The sequence below is a fragment of the Netta rufina genome (genome assembly GCF_964035555.1).
Source record: "Netta rufina genome assembly, chromosome: 10".
Classification (NCBI taxonomy): domain Eukaryota; kingdom Metazoa; phylum Chordata; class Aves; order Anseriformes; family Anatidae; genus Netta; species Netta rufina.
The window spans coordinates 21,442,502-21,466,818 of NC_140133.1; the positions used below are offsets into that span (position 1 = coordinate 21,442,502).

A 24,317-nucleotide genomic window follows, 5' to 3' on the forward strand; every position below is an offset into this window, starting at 1 on the left:
TGTTTGTGAGGGGCTGACCCGTGCTCGGTCCTGGCTTTGCTCCTCCCTGTGAAAGGACCGAACCGCATCGGGGTTTTGAGTGTTACAATAGGAAAACATATAGGATACAAGGGCTCTTCGTGATGTGAGTGGTGCGATTCCCCCGCTGCTTTCATTTAATGCTTGTTGGGAAAGCCGAGTGTGTGCCCGGGTCGGGCTGTGCACACTCAGGTCGGGCTGTGCGTGCTGCCTGCTGCCAACCTCCTCCGTGCCCTGGGGCAGGCTCTGGCTGAGGGCGAGCCCTGCAGGACTGCACGTGGGCTGCCCGTGGCAGAGGGAGTTCGTCTTCCTCGTGGAAAACAGAGTGGAAGTCCCCCTCTGCTTTCAGGACACGGTTTATTTTACAGTTTGCAAAACAAAAAAAAAACAACAAAAAACACAGTCAGTTGAGGTGTTCCGGCAGATTTTCCTTATGGGTTTGTTTCAAGCTGTGAAGTGCGTTCAGCCTGAGTTATTTCAGCTGCCATTTCGCTCGGCTCCGCGAGAGTAATGATATTCATCACTCCTGCCCGGGAGTGATGGCTCTTCGGGGAGCCAGGATGTATGGAAGGTTTCGGTTACAGAGGGGGGGGTCGTTTATATTAATAAATGAATGAAAGGGGAGGGGATGAGAACGAAAAGTTAGGTTTTAAAATCTGCGGCGGAACCCCTTGTGATATGTTTAGGCAGAACATAAAGGGTTGGTGTTTGTGCTTAATCTGGTGCCTGTGTTAGCGGTGCAGTTCCCCTTCTTCTTAAAATGTGGCTGCTTTGAAGTAGTCCTGCCGTAAGAAATGGTACGGGGGTGGCAAGCTCGTTCCGCAAACACGAAGTAGCACAGAAGTTTCGCATTAGTTCTTGCTGGCAGCCTGTCCGGGTAACCCAGGCAAGTTAACATCCCCATCGTAATTTCTCTTTAGCGTTGGAATAAAATGTCCTGAACCCAAGCCAGAGAGCTGATCTCTCTCTCGTATCTGGAGGGACTTTCCTCTCTGAAATAGCCCTGACTCGCCAGGCTGATAGGACGCTTTCTGTTCGTTGACGTTAGAGGAACGGGGAGGGAGATGACAACAGCCCGCTTGAATGCGTGCGAGGTGTTTGCTGGGGCTTTCCTCTATTTATTTGTAACCAAATATTTGTTTTCCTGGGGAGTTCTTTGGGATGGGCTGCGATGCTCTGGCAGGGCTGGATGGCCGTGGTGTGAAGCAGCTCCGTGAGCGGGCGTGGAGCAGAAAACGCTCCGTCCCCTGCGGGATGGCAGCCAGCCCTGCTCGGGTTCTGCAGCCAAATGTTTCCTAAAATCAGGCCACCCTTCTTTCAGGAAGAAGCACGCATCTGGACAGATGTATCTTCAACCCAGCGTTTGCTGATAGCTTTAGTTGTATTTCTCCCAACACGATCTCAGCACATACAGTCTGGCCACAGTCACCGAGGCTGGGGAGCAAAGCCAGGCTGCTGGGTGCCCCCCACCCAGCCAGTGGGCCCTTTTTTCAGGCAGCAAAGCTGCTGGTCGTGGCTTGGGGGCAGAACTGGGTGGCAGGAACCTGCCAGGGGAAGGTGGCAGCACGTGTGGGCAAAGCGGGCTGGATGGGCCTGGGGAAGGGAGAGCTAAGGGCAAGCTGCCGTCAGCTGGCTGCTCGTCCCCATCGAGCAGTCCTGTAAAATGCCAACAAGCAAGATTTGAAAAAATACTCAGATATTTTTTCGGTTTAGCACAAGGTAGGTAAATGTTTAGTATTGCGTGTAAACGCGCTGAAGGGGAAAAGCTGCCAAGCTCCTGAGATAACCATGGAAGAGAGAGAGTCTTTAAAAATAAATAAATAAAGCGGTGACTGGAAATTGTGACACAGAGGAACTTAAGCACACGTTTCTAACAGTTATTAACCACTACAGAGAGACAGAGTTCACCATCTCTGATGCCTTCTAAAGCAAGGAGGTGTTTTTCTTGAAAAGACGCGTTACTTAAACACAACTTCAGGTTTGCTTAATGAGCAAGACCTCCGGGCTGGTGGTGCTCGGGGGTGGCCCGGACTGTAGCTAACCAAGGCACCAAAAATTCAACTTCGCCTTTGATTTATTTTCTACTCAAATCAGCCACTGGTGTTTCAGCTTTGCTCCTGCAAAATGCACAGAAATAAAGTAGAAAAAGTCAGTAAATAATTGCTGCTGGAGCTATTTACTTAATGTCCTTTTTTTTTAAGCTCCAAGGCAGTGTGCTGGAGCTGAAAAGGTGTAAGGGGGATTTTCTGCTGCATGAGGTTTCTGGGTGGATTTCTTCAGGAGCAGAGATGGATGGTGGAGGGAAGGAAGGAGAAGTTACTGCACAGGTTTCCTGGTCCCTGCCCTTGTTGGTTGCTTTACTTCTTTGGTAGCTTAACTGACCACGGGATGTCAGGAGGAGGAATCAGGGTTCAACATCGCCTTGCAGACCAGCAAAGTTTGTGCTGGGTTCTTCTTTCCACCCCCTTGAAACCAACACGGTACCACTCAGGATACTGAATACTTTTAGAAGATGCAGCACACTGCTGCCTGCCCAGGGCTCCACGCCGGCACGGAAAACGGCACACCACAAAAATGTGTCCTCTGCCCCCGGCAGGGCTTACAGCTCGCAGACCTTCATGCGAGGAGGTTTTCCCCTCGTGTTCCTGTGCAGATCAGCAAAGCCCTTTCCATTGCCCCAGATGAAAGCGAAGCCATGAAGGTCTGAACGAGCTGTGTAGGTGGCTGTAGCTCCGTCTTTAAAAGTGTTTAAGAAGTCTTTGCGTGATACCCTTACGTGCTGTGATCGGGCTGGCGTGTGAGAAGCTTCTGGATTTCGTGTGCGTGTTATCAGAGTTTCTTTCATTCTGTGGCTCTGTAATTAATTGCAGTCATGTTATCTCTGGTACTTACATCAGAGAAGTCTGTGCTCATTCAGTCTGCTGGTGGATGTGCTCCGGAGCTGTCTGCGTTTCGTGGAGGTGCGGGCACTCGTGGAGCTGCGCTGGCTGAATCCAGCATTCATAAAACAAACCTCATGATCTCCTTCGTGCCATGTGATGTCTCGTGTTCAACGGCAGTGAGTGTCAGGGAAACTAAATAGTCGTACGCTGCTCCGTCAGAGCAGAGAGCTGGTCCCCTGCCAGCTCCTTGAGTAAAAAGCAAGCTCGTACCTTCACTTTGCTTTGAGCATCCTGGGGTACCTTGTGCTGGGACAGCCAGGTACAGGTGTGGAAGGGGCCACGTTTCTCTGCCCTGGTCTCTGGCAGGTTTCCTGGAGGCCCCAAGTCCCAGCGTGGAGGAGCCAGCGTGGGCTGCTCTGCCCAGTACAGGTGAGGGCAGGAGAAACACTTGGCTGCAGGGTCAGCAGGGATTTTTGGGAGCCCTCAAAGGCGGAGGCGAGGTTAAACGCTGCTGTATCAGCAGCACTTCAGGAGTGCCTTTCTGGAGCACTGCGTTCAGGTAGAGTTTTGCTGGTCCTCGTGTTCCAAGCACAGCACTCTTGCCTGTGGCTGCATGGCGGTGTACGAGCCGGGATCCTGGCACACCGTAATGTAAAATGGCTGCTCCACTTCTGTGTTAAAAAGGGAGATTTTCCCAGTTTTGATTTTGAGGCTATATCTGAAAATAAGTTTAAGGATTTCTGCCATAATTAGCACCGCCAATTACCTGTAGGAGCACAACTTGCAAGATCGCACCTCTTAAAGAACAGTGCCTTTGATAGCTGGCATGTGGTTGATTCATATGTGTGAAGGTGTTAGGCATCCTGACCTAAAGCGAAACAATCATTTTGTGACAACCATTGAACGTATGCACAGCACGCACAAGAATGCTTTACTGGAAATGTTCGTTTCATTTGTTTTTTCTCTGAAGCGCAATGGAAAGTCAGTTAAGAAGCTCGAAAAGACGACAAAAATCAAGCCTGTCAGCAAGTAACAATTACTCGCATGCAAGGTATTTCTTCAGTGTGGTTCATTAGAACGGTTCACCACTGGCTCATCACAGGGAAAATCTTCCTCTGCAGGCTCTTTAGATGTGCAGTCAGGTGACGGCAGTCACCAGCTTGAACTGCAAATCAGGGCATTTTTCAGAAAGTGGTTACACTTTCTAGAACCGATGGTTTATGCTGGTCTGTCTGTAAAATATTATTGTTAGGTGCTTTGTTTAATACCGTGAGAGTCAAATTTCCAAGATGCAGCTTAGAGACCAGCCCTTCCTCTGTGCTTACAGGCAGCGAGTAAGAGCGAACCTGGGTTTGGTTACGGGCCAGCAGCTCAGGGAAGCCACGGTATGGCATCGCTTGGTTGGGATTGCAGTGTGACAGGGCACTAGCCATCGTCTCTGGTCGCATGAAAGGACCAGTGTAGAATAAAAATATGACCTGGATAAGTAATCTGTCAGTCAAAGGCTGTTTGGAGAGAAAATGTGAGGATACGTGATATAAAATCCTGGATTAGAGAATAATTCTGCAAATATTTCCAAATGAACTGGGCACCCAAGTCACCTCGTGTCGTGTCCCAGGGCCCTGAACGGTGTCTGTGCTGTTCTAAGCCTGCTGGCAGGGTGCACCTCTTGCAGTGTTGCCCGACAGTGAAAGTGTGCTCGGCCCTTGTGAGAGCTCAGGGGGAACCTTTATTGCTTCCCAGCTACATCTCCTAGACCTGGATCACTTCCACACATCTTCACCTTTGGGATCTCCGTGTTTCTGCCATGAATTTATTGTCCCTGTGGATGTCATTTACATGTACAACACTGCGTGTGTCCTGAAACTTCTCCTTTGATTTTTGCCCTTTTCTGTTACTCGTTTGTGGCTGTTGGCAGGTCAGAAGCTGGTGGCTCTCTGTTGGTTCTCACCAGTCGCTCTCCTTCTCTAACTCCAAGCGTGCCCAAGTGCGAAGGTGTGAGGGGATCTGCTGCTGCCAGACGGCTTTCTGGTTGCATTGTTGAGGAGCAGAGTGGGTGATGGAGAGGAAAGGAAGGTGAAGTTACTGCATTGGTTTCCTGGTACCTGATGCTGCTAATTGGTGTGCTCTGTGGCACTTTAATCGAGTATTTGAACGGGTGTCAGGAGAAAGGATCCATGTGGGTGGCTTTGCAGACGTGCGATGCTCGTGCAGGGTTCTTCTTTCCATCCTCTGATAATCGCTAGAACAAATGAACTCTTTAAAGTTTACCTGAGGTGCCTTGGGCAGGTGGAAGGTATTGCAGAGGTGGGAGGGATGTCTCACGTGAGTATTGACCAGCTTCTTTAAATAGTAGCACTCCTCCTCTGTCTGTAATCAAAGCAGCAACTTTTTTAGCGTTTCAAAGTCATTCAGCGGTGTCCTGACTGCAACTGCTCGGGCATGATCAAAGGCAGGCGTCCGAGAGACAGGCTTGTGTGCTCTGAAAAGCAGGCAGGATGGATTGCTATTCCCATTTTTCATTTTTTTTTCAATAAATCGGGTTTCGTTCCTATTCATCATGTAAAGCTGTTGGGTTGTGAGCCGCTGCAGAATGCTAACTAATTTCATAATACTCTGCATAAGGTGACCCACTTACAAGTTCATCCTTCAGTCATGGTTAAGCTCTGGTCCTGATTTACGTAACAGCATATTGGTTTCATCAAGAGTTGTCTGATGGCTTACTGTGTTGGCTCCCTTTTGACCTGTACATGATTTGTATTCCCTTCTACTTTAGGGTCAGCTTTCTGTCTCTGTGCGTATGGGCAGACGAGCATTAATAAACCTTCTCGAAACTAGTCAGTGCTCTGAGCTCTTCTGTCACTTACAGGCATCTTGGAGTAGGAATTAGAAGGGGTTTTAAGAAGCCTGCAGACAGGGCAGCGGAAACTTAGCACAAAATATCCCTTGTTACATGTGCCCTGTTTGTACGGTTTTGGACTGTGATTAATATCGAGTGCTGCATACTGTGAGTCACGGTCCCTTTGATTGAAGCTTGGGAGGGCAGGCTGGGCAGGCTGCTGCTTTCTCCTCTGTATTTTTCATACTGTTTTGTTTCTGAACTGAAAATCGAATTATAGGTAATTCCTTTGTCCTTACCTTACCTTGATTTGTTATACTTAATTCTGCTGTTGAGAGAAAAGTATGCTGCCTAAATGTATGAGGGCTAGCATGATTTATTGCACTTGCTTCTTTAAAAACATATTAGGAAGTTATCGATAAGGGAGCTACCATAGCTGAGAAATGTTGGCTTCATTAAAAATAAGGTTTGAGGTTCCATTTTTCTAGGTTTCAGTTTACTGAAAGCTAATTAACTTTCCAGTCCTTCAGGATGTCACACCTTGCAGAAAGGTGAAATAATCTGTATTCAAACCTCTGTATGAAGATATCTACCCCGTTCCTCTCTCTCTTGTAGCATTCGTTCTTCTGCCGACTAACAGAAGATAAGAAATCTGAGAAGTTCTTTAAGGTTTTTTATGATCGCATGAAAGTAGCACAGCAAGAAATCAAGGCTACTGTCACAGTCAACACTAGCGACTTAGGAAATAAAAAGAAAGATGAAGACTCAGACAGAGATGTACCGACAAGAAAAAAAGGTAATCCCCAGTCGTTCCCCTTCTAGAGTGACAAGGGAGTAAAGTGCTGTTTTGAACTCATTTCAGCTGATGCAATAATGCTCTGATCTCTGATCCCACAGAGCAAAGTTCAGAGATCAGTGGTGCCCTGGCTTGGGATTTCAAGAGCTTCATCCCCTCTTCATCCATTTGTGAGATTGCACTAGTGAAATGATGAAAAGTATTTCTGAGATGAGACCCTGCCACCTTGTCTCTCGTGACAAGCTGCCCAAATCTGATTCGTAGTAATGACCCTGGACTGTAGGTTGTGGTCAGTGCCTTCTCTAACAAAAGCTGGAGAAATGCTCATTTTCTTCTAGAGCAGGTGCTCTCATTGTAACTCCTGCTAGTGCTAGATGTGTGTTCCCTAACCAATTAATATTGGAATTTGTAACTTTAATGTGGTTTGCATAAAAGGTGTGAAGAGATGACGTGACATCCTTCTAAACTCAGGACCCTCACATCACACTAAACGTACTGACCAGAAAGAGCTGCTGGTGAATAGCCAGCCTGTGTGTGGGACCATAATGGGAAACGTGTGAATAGATTTTCTCGTCCTCTCCGTTCAGTTTGCCTAAGGAAGCTCTGTTCTTATGTATTTTAGCGAGAGAGCCTATGACCCAAATTACAGAGGAAGTCCGGGATCAGTTACTGGAGGCCTCTGCAGCTACAAGAAAGGCTTACAGCACTTACCGGAGGGAAGCTGATTCTGATGACCATTATTCGGCTGGGGAAGGAGCACAGCCAGCAGCAGACAAGAATAAAGATGACCTGGAGATGAGTGCTGTGATCTCAATAATGCAACCCATCCTCCGTTTCTTGCAGCTGCTCTGTGAAAACCACAATCGGGATTTGCAGGTACAGTCTGACTGCTAAGCAAGAGTGCTCATGTAGCTTGTGCAGTCACTGCTGTCACATCAGTCTCTCTAATCCCCTCCCTTTCTATATGGATACATAAGTGACTGGTTTCCTTGGCCTTTAAGGTAATCCAATAAAAGTTATTTATATGTTGCTGGACAAATACGAGTCCAGTTATCTTGCAGTCTTTTCAATGCGTATGAAAGGTAGTGGGATCACCATTTGAAGTGGCTTTTTTAAACATACACCTAAAGCAAGCAGGTGTTCTGCTGTGAAGTTACCGATCCTCTTTGAGAGGGGAAAGAAGAAAGCAGTGGGAAAAGAGAGCACTGAGACTTTGGTTCCAGCAGCCTTTAAGCACGTGCTTGCTTCTCAGTGAACAGCTCATTTCAGTGACCGCTGTACAGCCATCCATGTGCACAGAATTGAGCGTTCTGGGATGATGGTAGGAAAGCCTTAGCTAGAGCTGAGTCTGGGAGGGAGATGGGAACTGTGCACAGGCTAGTCAGGCTCACCTCGATCCCAGAGAAGGTGATGCGATAACTAATCCTGGAAGCCACTTTCAAAGATCATAAGAGGAAGAAGGTGACTGGGAGTAGTTTTGGATTTATCATTGGAGAAGCTGAGGAAATGCAGGATAGAGAAATGGGCATCAAAAACCCAACGGGTCGGTCCTGGGAAGCCTCCTGTTGCTGCCCCTGCTCTGAGCAGAATCCAAAGGTCTCTGCCACCTTCAGTGGCCTGTGATGTTCTGTGGTGTGTGTAGCATTTCAGTAGTGAGGCTCATCTGATTTAGTACATGCCTCCACAGGAGATAAGATTTTTGCTTGCAAATGGACTGTAATTAACATGATTTTCGTTCAGCGTAACCACTGCCGCTGGTTTAGAATTGAACGTGAGGAGCTCGAGAGACGCGGTACAATGCACTAAATGCCCTCATAAAGGAGCAATAATTGCCTTGATTGCATATTGTTGTACTGTATGCCAGAACTGTAAGACCCTGTGTGAATGCTTTTCAGACCTGCCAAATCACTTCCGCCGAACTTGAATGCCCTGCTGCTGGCAATATTTGAAATCAAAGCTGTATGTTAATGTTTCTGTGCGATGAACGTGTAATTCTTCCAACATTTTATAGGTGCTGAGGTTACGTACACCAGGCCTTCTCCTAATTTTTCAAAAAGTATTTGATCTTTGTTTTGTCAAACAATTTTCATGCCGTTAGCAATGTCGGAGACAAGTAGGACGCCAGCTTTGCGTGGCACTAGTCCAAACCGCACGCACAGGATCCTTTCTTGCTGCTGTCTTTGGCTAGGCACTGAAAACTATAGGAACAAAATTGAATTCAAGCCAATGCGAAAACTTGGCCTGAGCTATTCGCCGTCCTGAACAATTAAATTCCCCAAGCATCTAGTAGCTGCATTCAGCTCTGGGAGAAAAAGGTTAAAATACAAGTAGAAAGAACAATTTTTCAAAAATAATGTTATTACTGCTGGCCTGCCTTGATGCTTGCCTTTCTCCTGCAGCACTGAAGCAGAGGTAGGAATGTGTGGGGCTTCCAAACCCGTCTGCAGCTAGCAGGTTGTAATGAAACCCCTATCAGTATTGCCAAGGGGTTCGCTACGTAAAGGAGTAAATAAGGGTTGTTAGTTACTCTGGAAATTGTGCGTCCTCCCAGGTTACAGAAGTGAGGTTTAGATTTGGGTGATCCCTCTTCACTTCCATTAGCGCAATTACAGCTCTGTCGAGCCAGGCGTTTGAGGAGCTGTTGCAAAACATCAGGCTGCTCGCAACTGCTAAAAGGGGGAAATGCAAATCGCCTCTGTGAGAGCCTGGTGGGGGGTGTGCTCAAGTGAGGCAGAAGCCTTTGAAATGGCTCGCTGAGTTGCAGTCCTGTGCCTTTTGCATCACTCTTCTTCCTTCTGGAGCAGCCTGTGCACGAGGCAAGGAGCAGCCCTCCCAGCCAGCCACCCTCCAACACACAGCTCCAGTGCTGGGCTTACTTCTCCCCACCGAGACGAAATTGTTATTGCTTCTTTTCTTACCGAGTGGCTTATCTCTGCAAAATAGCATAAATATTGTAGTAATATGCTAGCAAGTCGTGCTAAGGTGAAAGCTCTGAGCCAGTAGGCTAAATACTGCTTTTGGGCAAAAAAGAATGAATTGACGTAACTTTTCTTGTTGGTTTTTAATGTTTGTTTGTTTCTATTCCTAATCGCTGAAGGCACAGCGTAGGTTATGAAGAAGTAAAGCTTTGCCTGCTGCAGAATAGTGATTCAGTGATTTGGCTGGCAGGGCAGCACTACAGCATGCAGAGAAGGAGCAGGTTCAGCTTGTCATGTTTTAGGCAGGAAGCCTGTCTGAGAATTAACTTTTTAAGACCAATACAGACCACAATATTCAGTGAAAAATGCCTTGCCCTACTTGATCGCTAGTAAAGAAAAATCTGATCACTTAAAAATCTCCCTGTGCTGAGACTTGGCTCTTATTTGTGTTTTCTTTGCAAAGTTTTTTGCAGTCAGGGATCAGGTTTCTGCTAAAACAAAGGCTGTCCAATGACAACACTGAGGCTTTTGGGGGAATTACCGATGTAAATGGCAGAGCTCTTCCTTCCAAGGATGCTGTGCTCATCCATGCTTGAACAACGTGAGCTGGCGTTCTGCAAGTAGCCAGCTTTATTTTTATCCAGTGTGTTTTCTCTAAAGGGTGCTCAGCTTTAGGCTGTGTACGGGGAAGCAAGTTCCCCGCCAGCCCAACGTGCTGCTGAGGCATTAAGGGCCTGCTGCAGGTGCTGCCTTCCCAAACGTGGCCATGCCAAGTCGTGTGGGGGGGATGGCAGCATGAAGCATCTCCAGAAGGTTGTTCACAAAAGCAGGACTTTAATGACTGCCTTTGAGTGCACTTCATCCCACTGGAAAGTGTTTCTCTCTCAACTGAGTATATAGGATGCTTAAATGTAAGCAGTGTGAGTGCTTTTTCCTCCTTTCTCCTCCTGATCCCACAAGCTGCATATTTTTCATGTTTAGCTGAATCTGCAGCCCCATCACTCTTCATTGTGAACGTGTGGTCTTGCAGGTGGTGCCTGAGGTTCATCCCGCTGGACGTTACAGGAGGGCACTCGTGATATTAAGGGTTGTGTTCCCATGTTGTAGCCCTCGGGATGGTCTGGGTGATAGGAAAGGACGAGCTGGGGCTCCAGCAAATTCCCTGGGACAGTCCCAGTGCAGAGGGACTTGTTTTCTGCCATATTTTCCTTCACCACGTTTAGCCATCTAACATTGTCCTTTTGCCTCCTGTACCTCATTCCCCTTCTTTCCTTTCTTTTTATTGACTTTGGATCAACAAGTTAAGCTACATATCAGAACAAATGCCATGCCACAGGAGCGTTTTGTTTCCTAGCTTTCGATATTATCCATGGTTTTTGCTCTTTTCCCGGAGGGAAGGGAAGAGCTCTGATTTCTGTAGCATCAACCTTTCTACTTTCTGACAAGTTAATCAAAAGTCAGGATATTAAATGAGCAATCAGTTGAAATGTGCTGAATCACTGTCACCTTTACTCTGTATTCAGAGGCAGCATTTTCCTTTTTTAGCTTAGCCTTCAATCGAATCTGGCAATTTCTCAGTCTGCTTGCCTTAGAAGACTTATTAGTCTGACGCAGCCACCAGAGGCAATCAGTTAACAGCGCTCTGCTGCAGGCTGGTAGAAAAGGCTTCGCTGCTTCCCTGGTCCCATGCATTTTGTTTGTCAAAGGGTTTTTTTTCCACCTTTAAAATGAAATGTTTTATAACCTGCTAGAATTGAGCCAGATAGGAGATCTCCTGCTGAAGCTGCTAGGATAAGAAAGTGGTGGTGTCGATGTTTTCACAGAGCACTGCTGGGAGCGTACTGACAAATAGCATCTGAGTCACTGGGAAATTGTTTTTCATTAATTGTCCCTCTTTGGGTTCGTTTTTTTTTTTTTCTTTTTTCTCATTTGGAACACAGGAGAGGGGAAACACGTTTAATCCATGCTGATAAGCCTGGTATTGCATGAGAGGAACTGCTCCTAATCAGCAGCTTCAAGCAGGGATTACGATAATTATGTGGGAAGAAATGCAATTGAGAGAATTGCATTTAAAGGCGCTCTCCTTCAAGTCATGCAGCCAGGTGCCTCCTTGCCATGCAGGTGGGGCTGCTGTGAAGCCGAAGCCAGGGAACTGCATCTTCTGTCTGGGAGAAAGGTCTCGGGAGGAGTCTGCAGTGATCATTAGTAGTGAAATGTAGCGCGTAGGGTAGAAAGAAAGCTTCCAGGCTCAGAGGAGCCTCCTGATCTGGAGCGAATTGCCTATTCTGTGTTGCTGCTTAGTGCTCTAATGGATGCACTCTGTTTATTACTTGTTGTCTTCTATAAAATTTGAAGCCAACAAGCTGCTTCGGAGAGCAGCACGTTGCAAGCAAGCCCTGGAAGAGTCTTAAATTGCTTGTCCAGGCTCCTTGTAATGAAGTTCCAGTGAAATTAGAGCAATATACCATGCGGTGCAATTGCGGGTTGATGAACTTAATAAAACGTTATGATCCAAACATCAATTTGTATGCCTTTTTCCTGTCCTCCCCCCTGCCCTGGCTGTGACACTTTCCCTGCAGAATTTCCTACGCTGCCAGAACAACAAGACGAACTACAACTTGGTGTGCGAGACGCTCCAGTTTCTGGACTGCATCTGCGGAAGCACAACCGGAGGACTTGGGCTTCTTGGTCTGTACATAAACGAGAAAAACGTGGCGCTCATCAACCAGACACTGGAAAGTTTGACCGAGTACTGTCAGGGGCCATGCCATGAAAACCAGGTAATGTGTCTGTAGCTGGACAAAGCTCACCCCTGTTGCCCTGTGCCTGCAGCGTGCGCTCTGCTGGGCTCAGCTCTCAGCCTGCTCAGCTTGTGTTGTCTTACACTGCTACTCACTTTGTTTGCCTGACAAAGGGATTTTGGTTTGGCTGTTTTTTTTCTTTATCAACTCATAACAGTCACCTTCTCCTTCTTGGGGCCTCCCCCAAGGAGTTAAACCACTCCAAGCATCAGTCAAAATTTTTCTGCTTCTGCTAGGATTTAAGTTCTTGTATTAGACATGACAGACAGGGAGAGTGGGAAATTTCTGTGCTTAAAATCCGTTAGAGTAAAATTGTCTAAAACCAAGCCGTGTTGCCCATGGTAAATGAGGCCAGCAAGGAGGCCCCCGGCCAAGTGGGAGAAGCTGGAGCTCTGTGGCCTTGTTAATGATGGTGATAGCCCTGGGGTGGGGCTCGAGGCTCTTCTCAGATTTTGTCGTGTGGGTAGCCCCAGGTGCGTGTCGCTGCTGACCGCCTGTGCCAGCACAGGGGATGTGGTGCTGGCTCCGAGGAGCCTCTGCCTGGCTGCCAGTGATACGTGACCCTGTGAGCAGGATGCTCTGGAGCAAGCGTGATGGTTTGAGCAATGCCATTACAGACAAGGCATCTGGGGAACGACAATAAATCGATAAATATCAGACTATCAGGTGAAGCAGTTACTGACCCACGGCTGGACCTGGTCTTTTCTGTGGTTCTGCGGCTAAATGGCTAAGAATGAATCCAGGAAAATTCTTTGTCTGGATAAGCAGGAGTTTGTAGCTGCTCCAGAACTGCAGTTTGCTCCAATGGGAAGGACCACGGGGCAAAGCAGCTGCACTGCCTGGCTCTGCTTTCCCAGTTCATCGCCCCACCTCCTCGCCTGGTGTACAGCCGCGTTTTAGAGCAGCACCACCACTTAAGCAGTCCCATGCTTCTGCCCTTGCTCTGAATGTGATTCTTGCTATAAGTGTTTCAATTAGGCAAATGAAGTCTGAAGTCTGAAAGTCTAGAATAACTGTAGATAACAAGAGATAGCTACGCCTAAATAATTTTCTAAACTCTGGCTGCTCTTTGGTATTGACTCAATAACACGCGCTCAGGATGCGTTAGAGGAGAATTTCTGCATTGGGCTGGCAAGGTCTGATCATCATCTCTTCCTTTTAACACACAAGCCTCTGGGATTAGAAAATGGATATCTGCTGCTTTTCTGCATTTGCATTCTGTTGGAGTCTTAGTATGCTACAGAAAGACTAGAATATGACTTTTCCAAAGGTCTTTAAGAAAACCTGTCCTTTGAAGCACTTTTGTCTGTCCAATTGTAATTTACAGGAAAGCTAAACAAAGCGTAGTGGGGATGACAAAGATGTTCAGGTGAAATCGTATTTATGCAAAAAAAAATGCATGAAGCTTTACGTGTCCGTTTATATTTTATCTCTGTAATACAGACCACAGACTAGGTGGAGTCACCACCTTTAAATGTGAGAATGCATCTTTGCAGAGGAGCTCAATAAGAGAGCAAGGCTCTGCAGCTGGAAGGAGCAAGCTGCTGTCAGTTTGTACGTTTTAGTTACAGGCAGCTATAGGAGCAAGGTTACAGGGCAAGCATGAAGGATATGGAAAGTCACATTCTTTGATTAGATGGCTCTGAAGTTGGTGGTGTTTGGCACATCTAAACCAAAGATAACTCTCCCTAACCTTAGTAAAAGTGTTCTGCCTCAGCTATTTATTCAGCCTGAGCACTTTGGCATGTAAATACTTAGTTTATCAACTGTGTTGCTTTCTGCTTCCTGAGTCTGGGTGGTTTCAGTAGGGCACGCCATGGCTGATTATAGGAAAAGCTTGAAACAAAATGCTTTTATCTCTTGTTATTCCACCGTCTGGAGTATTGTGTTCAGTTATCCATCTTAAACAGCTTACCAGGTGATGAAAGAGCTAACTCTTCTGTTCTGGCTGCATCACTAGCCTAGGCTTCGTTTGTAGTTAGACAATTAGTGAAGTTTGATTAATTTTCTTTGGACAGAACTGCATTGCTACTCACGAGTCCAATGGTATTGACATCATCACAGCATTAATTCTCAATGATATCAACCCTTTGGGAAAAAAGAGGATGGACCTTGTATTGGAACTAAAGGCAAGTGAATGTTTTGTGTGATCTATGTTCACATAAGTGAGATGAAACATAATTTTATTGTTGGAATAATGTGGGTGTTAATTATATCCCAACAATCTCAAGTGCCAAAAAATTATTTGCATCAGAGAGCTGAACATAGTGCCCAAAGACTGTCACAGGCAATCTCATATTTGAAATGATAACACGGAGTCACCAGTTTTCAGATGTGGGTGACTGCAGACAACCAAGATGTGCTGAGGAGTCCTGAAATAATTGCCCGATAAAAATTTAATTCCAATTAAAACTTCTCTGTTGGTGAGCTTTTACATGTACAATGGAAGTAAAATTTCTCGTGGTACATCTAGATCCCTAATACTTTATTGCTGCTGTTAAATCAGTTGATGTTTAGTCATCAAGATTTTTTCATGGCTATTCATATTAATGCTGAAATAATTAGCCCTGGTGCTGTTTTCAAAACACCCTAGCAGGTTGTCTTCTGGCTACAATAGTCACAGAGTACTCCTGCTTCAGCATTTGTTTGAGGAGTATTTCCTCTCCGACTTATTGTCCTGTCGTATAGTGCAATGTCTCGTTGTTTTCCGCTGCCGACTCACACCATTATTATGGGTAGTGTGGCTTTTTTATTATTCTAAATAAAAAATGCTTTTAGACTCAATTAGCATTATACTTCAAAATTAAATACTTTTATTGGTTTTTATTGTCAGTCATGATGGATTTTAATCTTAATTGTTCGTATTAAAGTAGTCTGGTGCCTTGTGGTAGTTTCCCATTTCCTCCTCCGATTTCTTGGCATGAGCAGGTCGCAGAGTAATTTTCAGCTAAAAGCAGCGAAGCACGTCTGTGTCTTCAGCCTCGGCTGTCCTTTGATTTAATCAACAGAATCTTGAGTAAAGCTGAGCTGCACCATTGTGGGGTTGAAAGCCTGTAGTAATGCTGCAGCATTTTTAACACTACAGAATAATACACACAGCTTCAAAACCTCAGTATTTGAGAAATCTAAACCTTAATTTGGTGTTCGCTGATAAATCGGGTTTGGGAAGTAAACGGATTTTAAAAAACAAACGAGCAATAAAAAACCCACCTCAGTTGTACAGCCAAATAATTAGATGGGAGGGAGTGCTTGGCACGATGAGGCTGTAGGAGCCCTGCCGTAGTTCCAGCCGCGTGGCTCTGCCTCGCCTGGTGCTTGTACTCTCCTAGAAACCAGGTGTCTCGAGCCCTTCTGGGCAGTGAGTGTGGAGGAGCTGAAGCTGGGTACGCTCTGCTTGTGACTCCATGCAGTGACTGGTGGTGTTCTTCCTTCCCCTCAGAACAACGCTTCAAAGTTGCTCTTGGCAATCATGGAGAGCAGGCACGACAGCGAGAATGCAGAGAGGATCCTCTACAACATGAGGCCCAAGGAGCTGGTGAGTCCCCGGGCTGCCCCGACACTCCCAACTAGGTGTCATTGTGGGGAGAGTCCAGGCGCTGCCCAGGAGGTCTGCATGCAGGTCGCAGACAACTACCAGTCCTGGCATGGGATTGATTGACTGAACGCGGTGTTTGCTGGGCATGGACCTGGTTAGTCCCCAGAAAGCAGGAGCACTTTGGTTGGGCTGAGTGCTGCGGAGACAGCTGCTTTGCTGCTGCATAAAGAAGGGAAGAGAGCATCACCTTACGCTTTGGAATCTGTGTAAAGAAATGATTTGTGCACAAAACAGATATATTGTGACCTAAAAGCTGTTCGGTAAACTCTAGCAGCATTTTGGGCTGCTTAATGTGTTAATTGCTGAAAACACAAACAGATTCAAAGTACCCCTGAAACACTGACAGCTCATCCAAGTGTGTGTAGTTACGGCAGGGGCCAAAGATCAGATGTGATGTAGTGTGCCATGAGCACAGCCCACAACACATTACTTGGTGGGAAACGTAGAGTTTGGTTTCTCGTGTTGATGAGCCAGGCTGAAGATGTTGAGTTCAGGTCTCCTGCTTTATCCTGGATGTTGAAGCCCACTGCCCTTCCTCTTGAATGTGTATGGTCAGCTTCCTTTCACTTCTCTAAGAGCACCAAATGCCTTAGCAGACTTCAGCCCTCAAACTGAGCTGTCTCTTCATTGGCCTGTGTCTGTTTTTCTAGGTGGAAGTGATAAAGAAGGCATACCTACAAGGCGAAGTAGAATTTGAGGATGGAGAGAATGGGGAAGATCTTGCAGCATCTCCTCGGAACGTGGGGCACAACATTTATATATTAGCTCATCAGGTAGAATTGAATCCGCAGCATTTGTTAGCACTAAGTGACACAAATTGTGAATAGCAAGAGGTCTGCTTTTCACTGAAATTGTTTTAATGGCTCAGAGACAAACTCACTGCACGTTCTCTTCGTATAAGAGCCAAATCTTATCTTTAAAATAGTCAAAAATGAAACTTCTGTAATGAATAAGAAACTGTTCAGAGTTATAATGGGAGACAGGCAGCTTCTTGACCAAGGTTCTGAGGACACACGATTCAAGTTCTTGGCAGAACTGGGGAGCAAAATATTATTTTTCAGCTGTATCAGAAGTTACTTTCTACTTCCAAAGAAATTCTTCTCATGGATCATTTAAACCTTAAGCAGAAATCCCACTCTGCTTTTATTGTTCATGTCACGTTCTCTGTCATCATTTACATTGGAGCTGGTCAGGTTCACTGCATTGATACAACGTGGTGTTGGAAAGGTCAAAGACCAAGGGGAGAAAAAAATCGAGGTCTATTTATATAACGATGCTACATAGATCCCTCCATTAGAGACTCCTTCCTTATGCATCTGAGAAAAAAAACACACTGTCATTATGCTATAGAAGTAATTTAGAGCATCCAGAAGCGTTTTTTTGAGCAGTGTTCTGTGAATCTGCTTTTTAGATGATGCAAACGTTCTCCTCCATCCCTGCCTCAGCACTTGAGCAGTAAGCACACCTTTGAATTAGGGTGGGTGTAGAAGGATAGACTGAATGTGAATGGTCAGAAACTTTCACAAGTCAGGCAAACAGTGGGAGAAAATGGATAAAAGAGGAATACAGCATGGATATTAAAATATATATTGGAGTCTTTCTGACTTGCTCCCAAAATAGAGCTGCAGGGTGTCTGGTTGGAATAGAACAAGCCTTCTGTCAACTTTGCCCTTTCTTAGCAGCTGACTGCGTACTATGTCTTTTTTTATGCCAAAAATCAGAAATTTAATATCATAGAGAGACATCTGGTGTTTCCCACTCCCTTTGCATTCCTTTATTTTAGTTGGCTCGTCATAACAAAGAGCTGCAGAACATGCTGAAGCCGGGAGGTCAGATAGAGGGAGACGAGGCTCTGGAGTTTTATGCCAAGCACACGGCACAGATTGAGGTAAAGGGAAACACGGGGGGTGTGGGGAGATGTGGTCTTCTGGGGAAGAGCAGTTTGCAAGGAAATCTGTGTAAGGAAACAACAGTTACATTATACATGATATTTTGATTGAACTGACTACCTGTGTGGACTGTCATCTTTGACATAAGAACTTTTTTTGACAGCCTCTGGGAGGGGAGCTATTTTTGAGCTGTCATGTGTGGGCTTTAAGATGGAGCTGAGCAGAGCTCTGTTGGCAGGAGGAAGTGTAACTTCACTTATGTTACATTTTGGCCGGTACCATTGCTTAATCCATAGTTAGCGATATCTTCTGCCATTCTTTCTGTATTAAAATGAGCGTTTGGCCTGTGGTACAGTCAATCTGAGATGCTTTTAAAAAGTAAAACATACACAAACACGGAGACTTCACAAAACTCTGTAATAAGCAAGATAAATATAACTGTTACTCCTTATACTTTCCTGCTCAATGTGTGGCTAAAACTTGCTAAGATTCCTGAATCGGGTGACCAGATTGTGCTGAAATTCAGAGCAGCTTTGGTGCAGGATTTGCTGGGCCCCTTGGAAATCCCAGCTCTGAGCAATATTGCCAGAATAAGACCACAGCATGGAAATTATCAATCTTGGAGCAAAATGTAGGCCTGCTTTGAAAGGTAAATTGGCTGAAGTCTCTGTCAAGCTGCTGTTCTACAGAAATGCATCCAAGTTCTACACGTAGCTGGTTTTAAAGGGTGCAGAAAAAGAAAGCAGACAAACCAAGAAATAAAAACATTTTAAACTAGGGAAAACTCCAATAAGACTGTTGTTCAGATTGTCAGGTCGGACCGTACGATGGAGCAAATCGTCTTCCCTGTGCCCAGTATATGTGAATTCCTCACCAAGGAGTCCAAGCTGCGGATATATTACACCACGGAGAGGGATGAGCAAGGCAGTAAGATCAATGATTTCTTCATGAAATCAGAAGACCTCTTTAATGAGATGAACTGGCAAAAGAAATTGCGAGGTAAGTGGCTGTTACGAGTGCGGAGGGTTACCAGCAGAGTACTTAGGTCAGGTTTTAAAAATTTAAAACGTTGACTTGATAGCAGATGGTTCCCCAGTGTGGCAGCAACCTTGATGATTGTTTGAAAGAATCTGCTCCTCTGCACGATGGCAATATGCTGTAATGAAATCAAGCTTAACGCCACGGCAATATGGACCAACTGGAGGGGATCCAGGGGAGAGCAGTAAGAACGAGCACGGGTCATCTTTTTTAAGATGCAAGAGAAAGGAACACATTTGTGGAGGCTTCGCTTAAATGAGATGGCATTTGGTGGTAGGGAGAAATGAAGAGGGCCAAACTGAAGAAAGCAGTGGTCTGTTCTCCCTGCCTGTGCTGGGTGAACGCAGCAGTTCCCTTGCGTTGCAAGAAAGAGCAAGGCTGGGTAACGCAGCGCGGACGTGGGCTGCCTGTGGTGGGTATGGCATCTCCAGCAGTGGAGGTGTTTAAGAACAGGCTAAACACACGCTTTCCAGTAATAATTAAAGTTAATCCTTTCTATAGGCAACAAGTAAACTAGAGGACGTGCTGATTCCTTCCAGCCCTGTGATGCTCAGATATCTGAATGCAAATATTTTCAAGCACTGCTTTTCCCTTTGAGGTTCCCACTGGCAGCTAGGAAAACTTTTAAATCTATATTTTGCTCCATACAGTGCCACCATTTCACGCAGTAAACTTTCTAGCTTGTTTGATTAAAATTATAAAAAATAAAAAAAGATTCTTTTTTTGCTGAAGGAGAAATGTCGTGCACCAGGCTCAGTTTCAGTGGGCAGTGGTTAGAATTTACCAACATTGCCACTCGGAAATGTCAGATAAAGTGGTTATTTCCTCCTTGAGTCAACATCTGCCATCTGATACCCCACTTGTTCCCCATGCTTGAATCAGCTAAAGACCAGTTATTAGTGCAAGAGCGCAAAGAGTTCAAGACTGCCCCCGAAACCTGCCTGCAGGGCTGAACAAATCTACAGCGGTGTGGTGGCAAAGCTTTTCCCCAATGGAGATGGTGGTGGTACTCAGTCAACACTGCATATAGTAGGGGGAAAGGGTTGAGAAGGGTTCAGAACAAGATCGTTCTTGTTTTGAAGGTTACTTGTAATGAAATTATTCCCCTTGTTGCAACCTCCAATTGTGTTTTGCCCTTTCGATCTGCACCTCTGAGAAAAGCTCTCTGTTTGTTGTTAGGGTGCTTAGGCTCCGTTCACAGCAGAGCTAATGGTGTCTTGCACATTTGGCAACAGAAACTCAGTATTTGCTTCAGATAGTTGGGGCATATGTATTTCTATGTTTTCTTCTAATAAAGAAAAGCAATTGTAATTTTGTTTAAAATTATCAAGATCAGATATAGGCGGGACAGCCTGAAACTTGATCAGCTCTATTTAAATTTAGCTCTACTGAAATTTTTCATTTTTATGAATACTACAGTAGAGCTATTTCCACTTAACAATGGATTAATACTTCTGTCAGCATCAAACCCCCCCAGTAAGCTGCTTCCTAAAATGACTGCTAAGAACTTTACAAGAAAGATAGTTATGACATGTTAAACAAATGGGCAACTTTGTGTTTGGCAGCATCCATATATTCTGTTGGATTTTGCTGTTCAAGTCTAGATTTCTGGGTTACTTTAGTTGTCTTCAAGGCAATCTCCAAGCAAGCTGTGAAGATACCCAAAATTAACAGCAGGCTGCAAATTAATGAAGATCTATATGCAGAAGTGGAGAATACTTGTTTTTTCTTTGAAGAACTGGAATTTTTCATTAAGATTACAATCCTGTTACACCGTGCAGGAAATCATTCAGTCTGTCTCCTAATATTCTGGTTTTGTTAGGCCTCTGACTGATAGCCCACATTTATACATCTTCAACGCAGGTTTGTGTTTTTGTGACGTGACAGGCTGGCAGTGCTGTGTTGTGCTCATGTGATCCACTCACAGTTTATTGAAACCTGAGAAAGACATCAGCCCGAGATGTTAAACTTGGCAAGAAACTTTTCTCTAAAAGTCTTTAAAGATTATTTCCACCCCTCTTCAGCTCCTGGGGCTAACTCATGATCTGAGCACCGTAAGTCTCTTGAGGTCTTAATAAGGAACTCAGAGGAGCCTGCCAAAACCAGGTGGAGGTGCTTCATAGGGCAGGTAGCCTGTGCCCACCCCCAAATAGCGGTGTAAGGTAAAACCTGGAATTTTGTAATGACCTTTGTGTAAGAATTACATACAAATTGATTCAACCTGCTTACAAAATCACTCAGAAAAAACAGATTGGGAAGAGAAGTAATGCAGAATGCAATGCCTCATATATTCAGGACACTGCCACATCTCATTCCATCGAAGCTTAACGTGTGCCTTGCTAATCAGGTGCAACGAAGCTTTTATTCTTACAGTGACTGGGTGCCTTTTTGTCGTCCTTTCCTTTACATTCAGCTGTTCAATGCATATGCTTTTTATGTGCATTTCAAGTCAGTATAATGAAGCATTGTATAACTCTTTTAACCCACTTTTTTGCTTAGGATGCTAGACGAGGTGATTTACTGAAGAGAGGTGGTGATGACTGTGATGCTCAGAACTGCAGCATTCGTTAATTTACTCTTCTTTGCAGCCTCAGAGTTTGCATTTTAATCTTCCCTAAATTTCACTGTGAGCTTCTTTGCCTTTGCTCTTCGGTATCTGTGTGTGTTACCTCGTTTCAAAAGGGAAAAGTATTCCTTTCTTTGGAAGAATTTTTAATAGATTTTTCACTACTGTAGATTTCAGGAGTACACAATTTGCTGCACAATAAGCCTGCAGGAGCTAAATTCTGGGGGATTTTGCCTTGATGCAGAGGGAATTACTGTGAGGCTGCTTTTTAGCTGTCCTTTTCATCTTCTTGTCCATGACCACTTCAGAAAATGAATCTTTCTGCTTTTGTGCCTCTTGATTCTAGCTGCAGAGATTATTAATTTTAACAAGACTTTTTTAAAGGCATTTGTATGTATTTGAAAATACACAGCTATTTAACTGTACCCCGAGCTCTGTGCGGTTACATATGTGCCCTTTGCCCACGGTACAGAGGGAAGGCCAGCTGAGCTTCAACTGGTTTATTATTTTGGGGCTATATTGGTTTATTATCAGCTTGAAGTAAAGTTGTTTTATTTGCTTGGCAGCCAGTCCTAAACATTTTAGCTTTATTGTTATGTCACTATGCTGCATTTTGTGTCTTAATTGTGCACCTAGGCCTTTGCTGTGTTGTTTCTGGCTTGCTGCAGTGGAAAGGAAGCCTGAATGTGGGCAGGCACTGCGGGCAGGGGAGCTGCTGCCAGCAGCAGTAGCAGCACAGCTGGGAGGGATGGGGCTGAATCTCACCGATGCGAACGTGTACACATTTTCTTCCTCCTAATCGTTCTCTGTGTGACTCTGAGTACAAAGTACGTTATTAGGGGAAACCTGAAGTCCTTGACCTCCTGTATTTCTGAACTTGTTCTCATGCTGCTGCTAAATCAATTCATGCTAGGAAATGCTTTCCTTTTTAACGTTAGTCCTTTGCCTTAAAGCACGATCTAAGAAACTGGAAGTACCCCAAAGATAAAGAGTAATCAAATAAACTTCAGAATAAGCAATGAATACTAGTGCTGGTGATGCTGTGCTTTTGGGCAAACTGAAAATAATCAGCTTGATGGAAATGTGTTTTTGTTTTTTGTTTTTTAATATAGACATCTTGTTTTTTTAAAATGCTCCATTATTAATAAGAATTATTTTTGTTGTTTTGCAGCTCAGCCTTTCCTGTACTGGTGTGCTCGCAACATGTCCTTCTGGAGCAGTATTTCCTTTAACCTGGCTGTCCTTATGAACTTGCTTGTAGCATTTTTCTATCCATTCAAAGGAATTCGAGGAGGTACCAATATTTGACATATAAAAATATATGAACAAATAAGGTCTGATGAGCCAAATCCTGTCCCCCATTTGTCTGCACATCCCTATTAACTTCAGTAGAGACTGTAGAACAGAAATTGTCTTTTTTTAATTGCTTTGATTTAAATTGCTATTTTCTGACTTTTTCTTGGGGCATTTGTAAAGAAAATGTAGAGCTATGCTTTTTTCCTAGGGTAAAGATTACCAAAGACAGACATCTACTTTTAATTACTTGACTGTTCTACTTCGTTTTAAAATTCTGTAACTAACTATTGAACTAAGAATATGAGAAATGTTAATTTATTGCTATCCTTGGACTTGCATTTTTTTTAATGCCATTTTCATAAACCTTCATGGCTACATAGCGCATCAGGAGGTCTGTGAGTGTTGTACAGGGTCGGGTGCGGGAGCTTGCCTTGAGGTCTGGCAGGTGAGACGTATGAGAAGTGACCTGCCTCGTGCCTTGGAGGTTGCTGGAGGATCAAGAATAGGAGCTTGGTTCCCCTCCTGTTGCAGCCTCCTCAGGAGCACCTTACCTCTGCGAGTGCTTCGAGCAGAGGTTGCCTTAGGGAGCACCAGCCTCGTCTCCTGGCTCGGGAACAACCTGCATTTCCCTGCCATAAGCGGGTAGCAGCTGGGCCTGCCATCATCTCTAACATAAAGTATGGGTTAACATGTGTGGCTCATGGGAGATTGCACAATCTTGCTGTAATAGCTCTCATGGAAGTTGCTTTTGATCCAAACAGTGGGTTTGTGCGACGGTGGTGGTTCTTAGAGCCAATTCAGTAAATACTTCCAATAGAAGCTGATTAGATTCAGCTGCTCTTCCTTACATTCAGCCTCTGCAAAGAGACGCACCCTAGGGCAGATTGATTGGTGGATTCATGTCAGCAAGAATCAGAAAATCTGGAGAAATATTCCTGCAAAGGCTCTGTCACAGCTATTGCTTGCAAAGCTGGTATGGAGGATGCATCTGGGTGGGAGCTTTTTCCACATCTCTGTCAACTGGAGTATATAAAGACCCCAAAAGTAAAACCCTGTCCTGGAAAGGGTTATTCGTGTTCAAACTTTCACTTCCCTTTCTTAAATGTTCATGATGCAACAGGGCCAGATAGATGCTTATCTCTTCCCATTGAACTTCCCTCGGCCTCTTTCTCTTGCTGATAGCTAACTACAGAGCCTACAGAAAATACAGCTGAAGGGCAGCAGTAGCCTCAACGTAGGAAAGTTATCGTCTGGGCTCTGTGTGCAACATAAAAGCCACTTCACACTCCCTGCGGCTCACCAGTTAATTTGAGGAGAGCTGTCATTTCGTCCAGGTAGTGTTTGGTGGTAGCTGACTTAGCAGGGGAATAAAGACAATGAGCACGGAAAGCTGGTTCTGGGCTTCTCCATCCTGAGTATGCTCAGGTAAAGCGTGTGGGAAAGTACGGGATATATTAGACCAAAGTCTGCTGATCCTGAGAGAGGGAAGAGGATAGATAACTTCTGGAACAGGCTTGGGTTTCAGCAGCTGTACCTCCGTGTCACACTGTGGGATGGCAGACCTCGGGGTCACGCCACTTCCCTTCTGGCCAGCAGCTGGTTGAAAGGGCTTAACCAGCATGAAGAGCAGCTGAATTTTCTGTCTCCAGTCTCAAAGATCACAAGTTAAAATTTAAAAG

At 45.0% G+C, this 24,317-nt stretch overlaps 1 protein-coding gene across 1 annotated transcript in view; it reads left to right on the forward strand.

The window, feature by feature from the left end:
* Nucleotides 1–24,317, forward strand: part of ITPR1 (inositol 1,4,5-trisphosphate receptor type 1) — a 163,617-nt gene that overhangs the window by 112,727 nt on the left and 26,573 nt on the right. Inside the window, exons 41-49 of the mRNA XM_084293035.1 lie at nt 6,355–6,535; nt 7,158–7,411; nt 12,033–12,233; nt 14,273–14,383; nt 15,694–15,789; nt 16,500–16,622; nt 17,633–17,737; nt 18,545–18,737; nt 22,514–22,636. Coding sequence (XP_084149161.1) covers nt 6,355–6,535; nt 7,158–7,411; nt 12,033–12,233; nt 14,273–14,383; nt 15,694–15,789; nt 16,500–16,622; nt 17,633–17,737; nt 18,545–18,737; nt 22,514–22,636 — 1,387 coding nt within the window. The remainder of the gene's footprint in view (nt 1–6,354; nt 6,536–7,157; nt 7,412–12,032; nt 12,234–14,272; nt 14,384–15,693; nt 15,790–16,499; nt 16,623–17,632; nt 17,738–18,544; nt 18,738–22,513; nt 22,637–24,317) is intronic.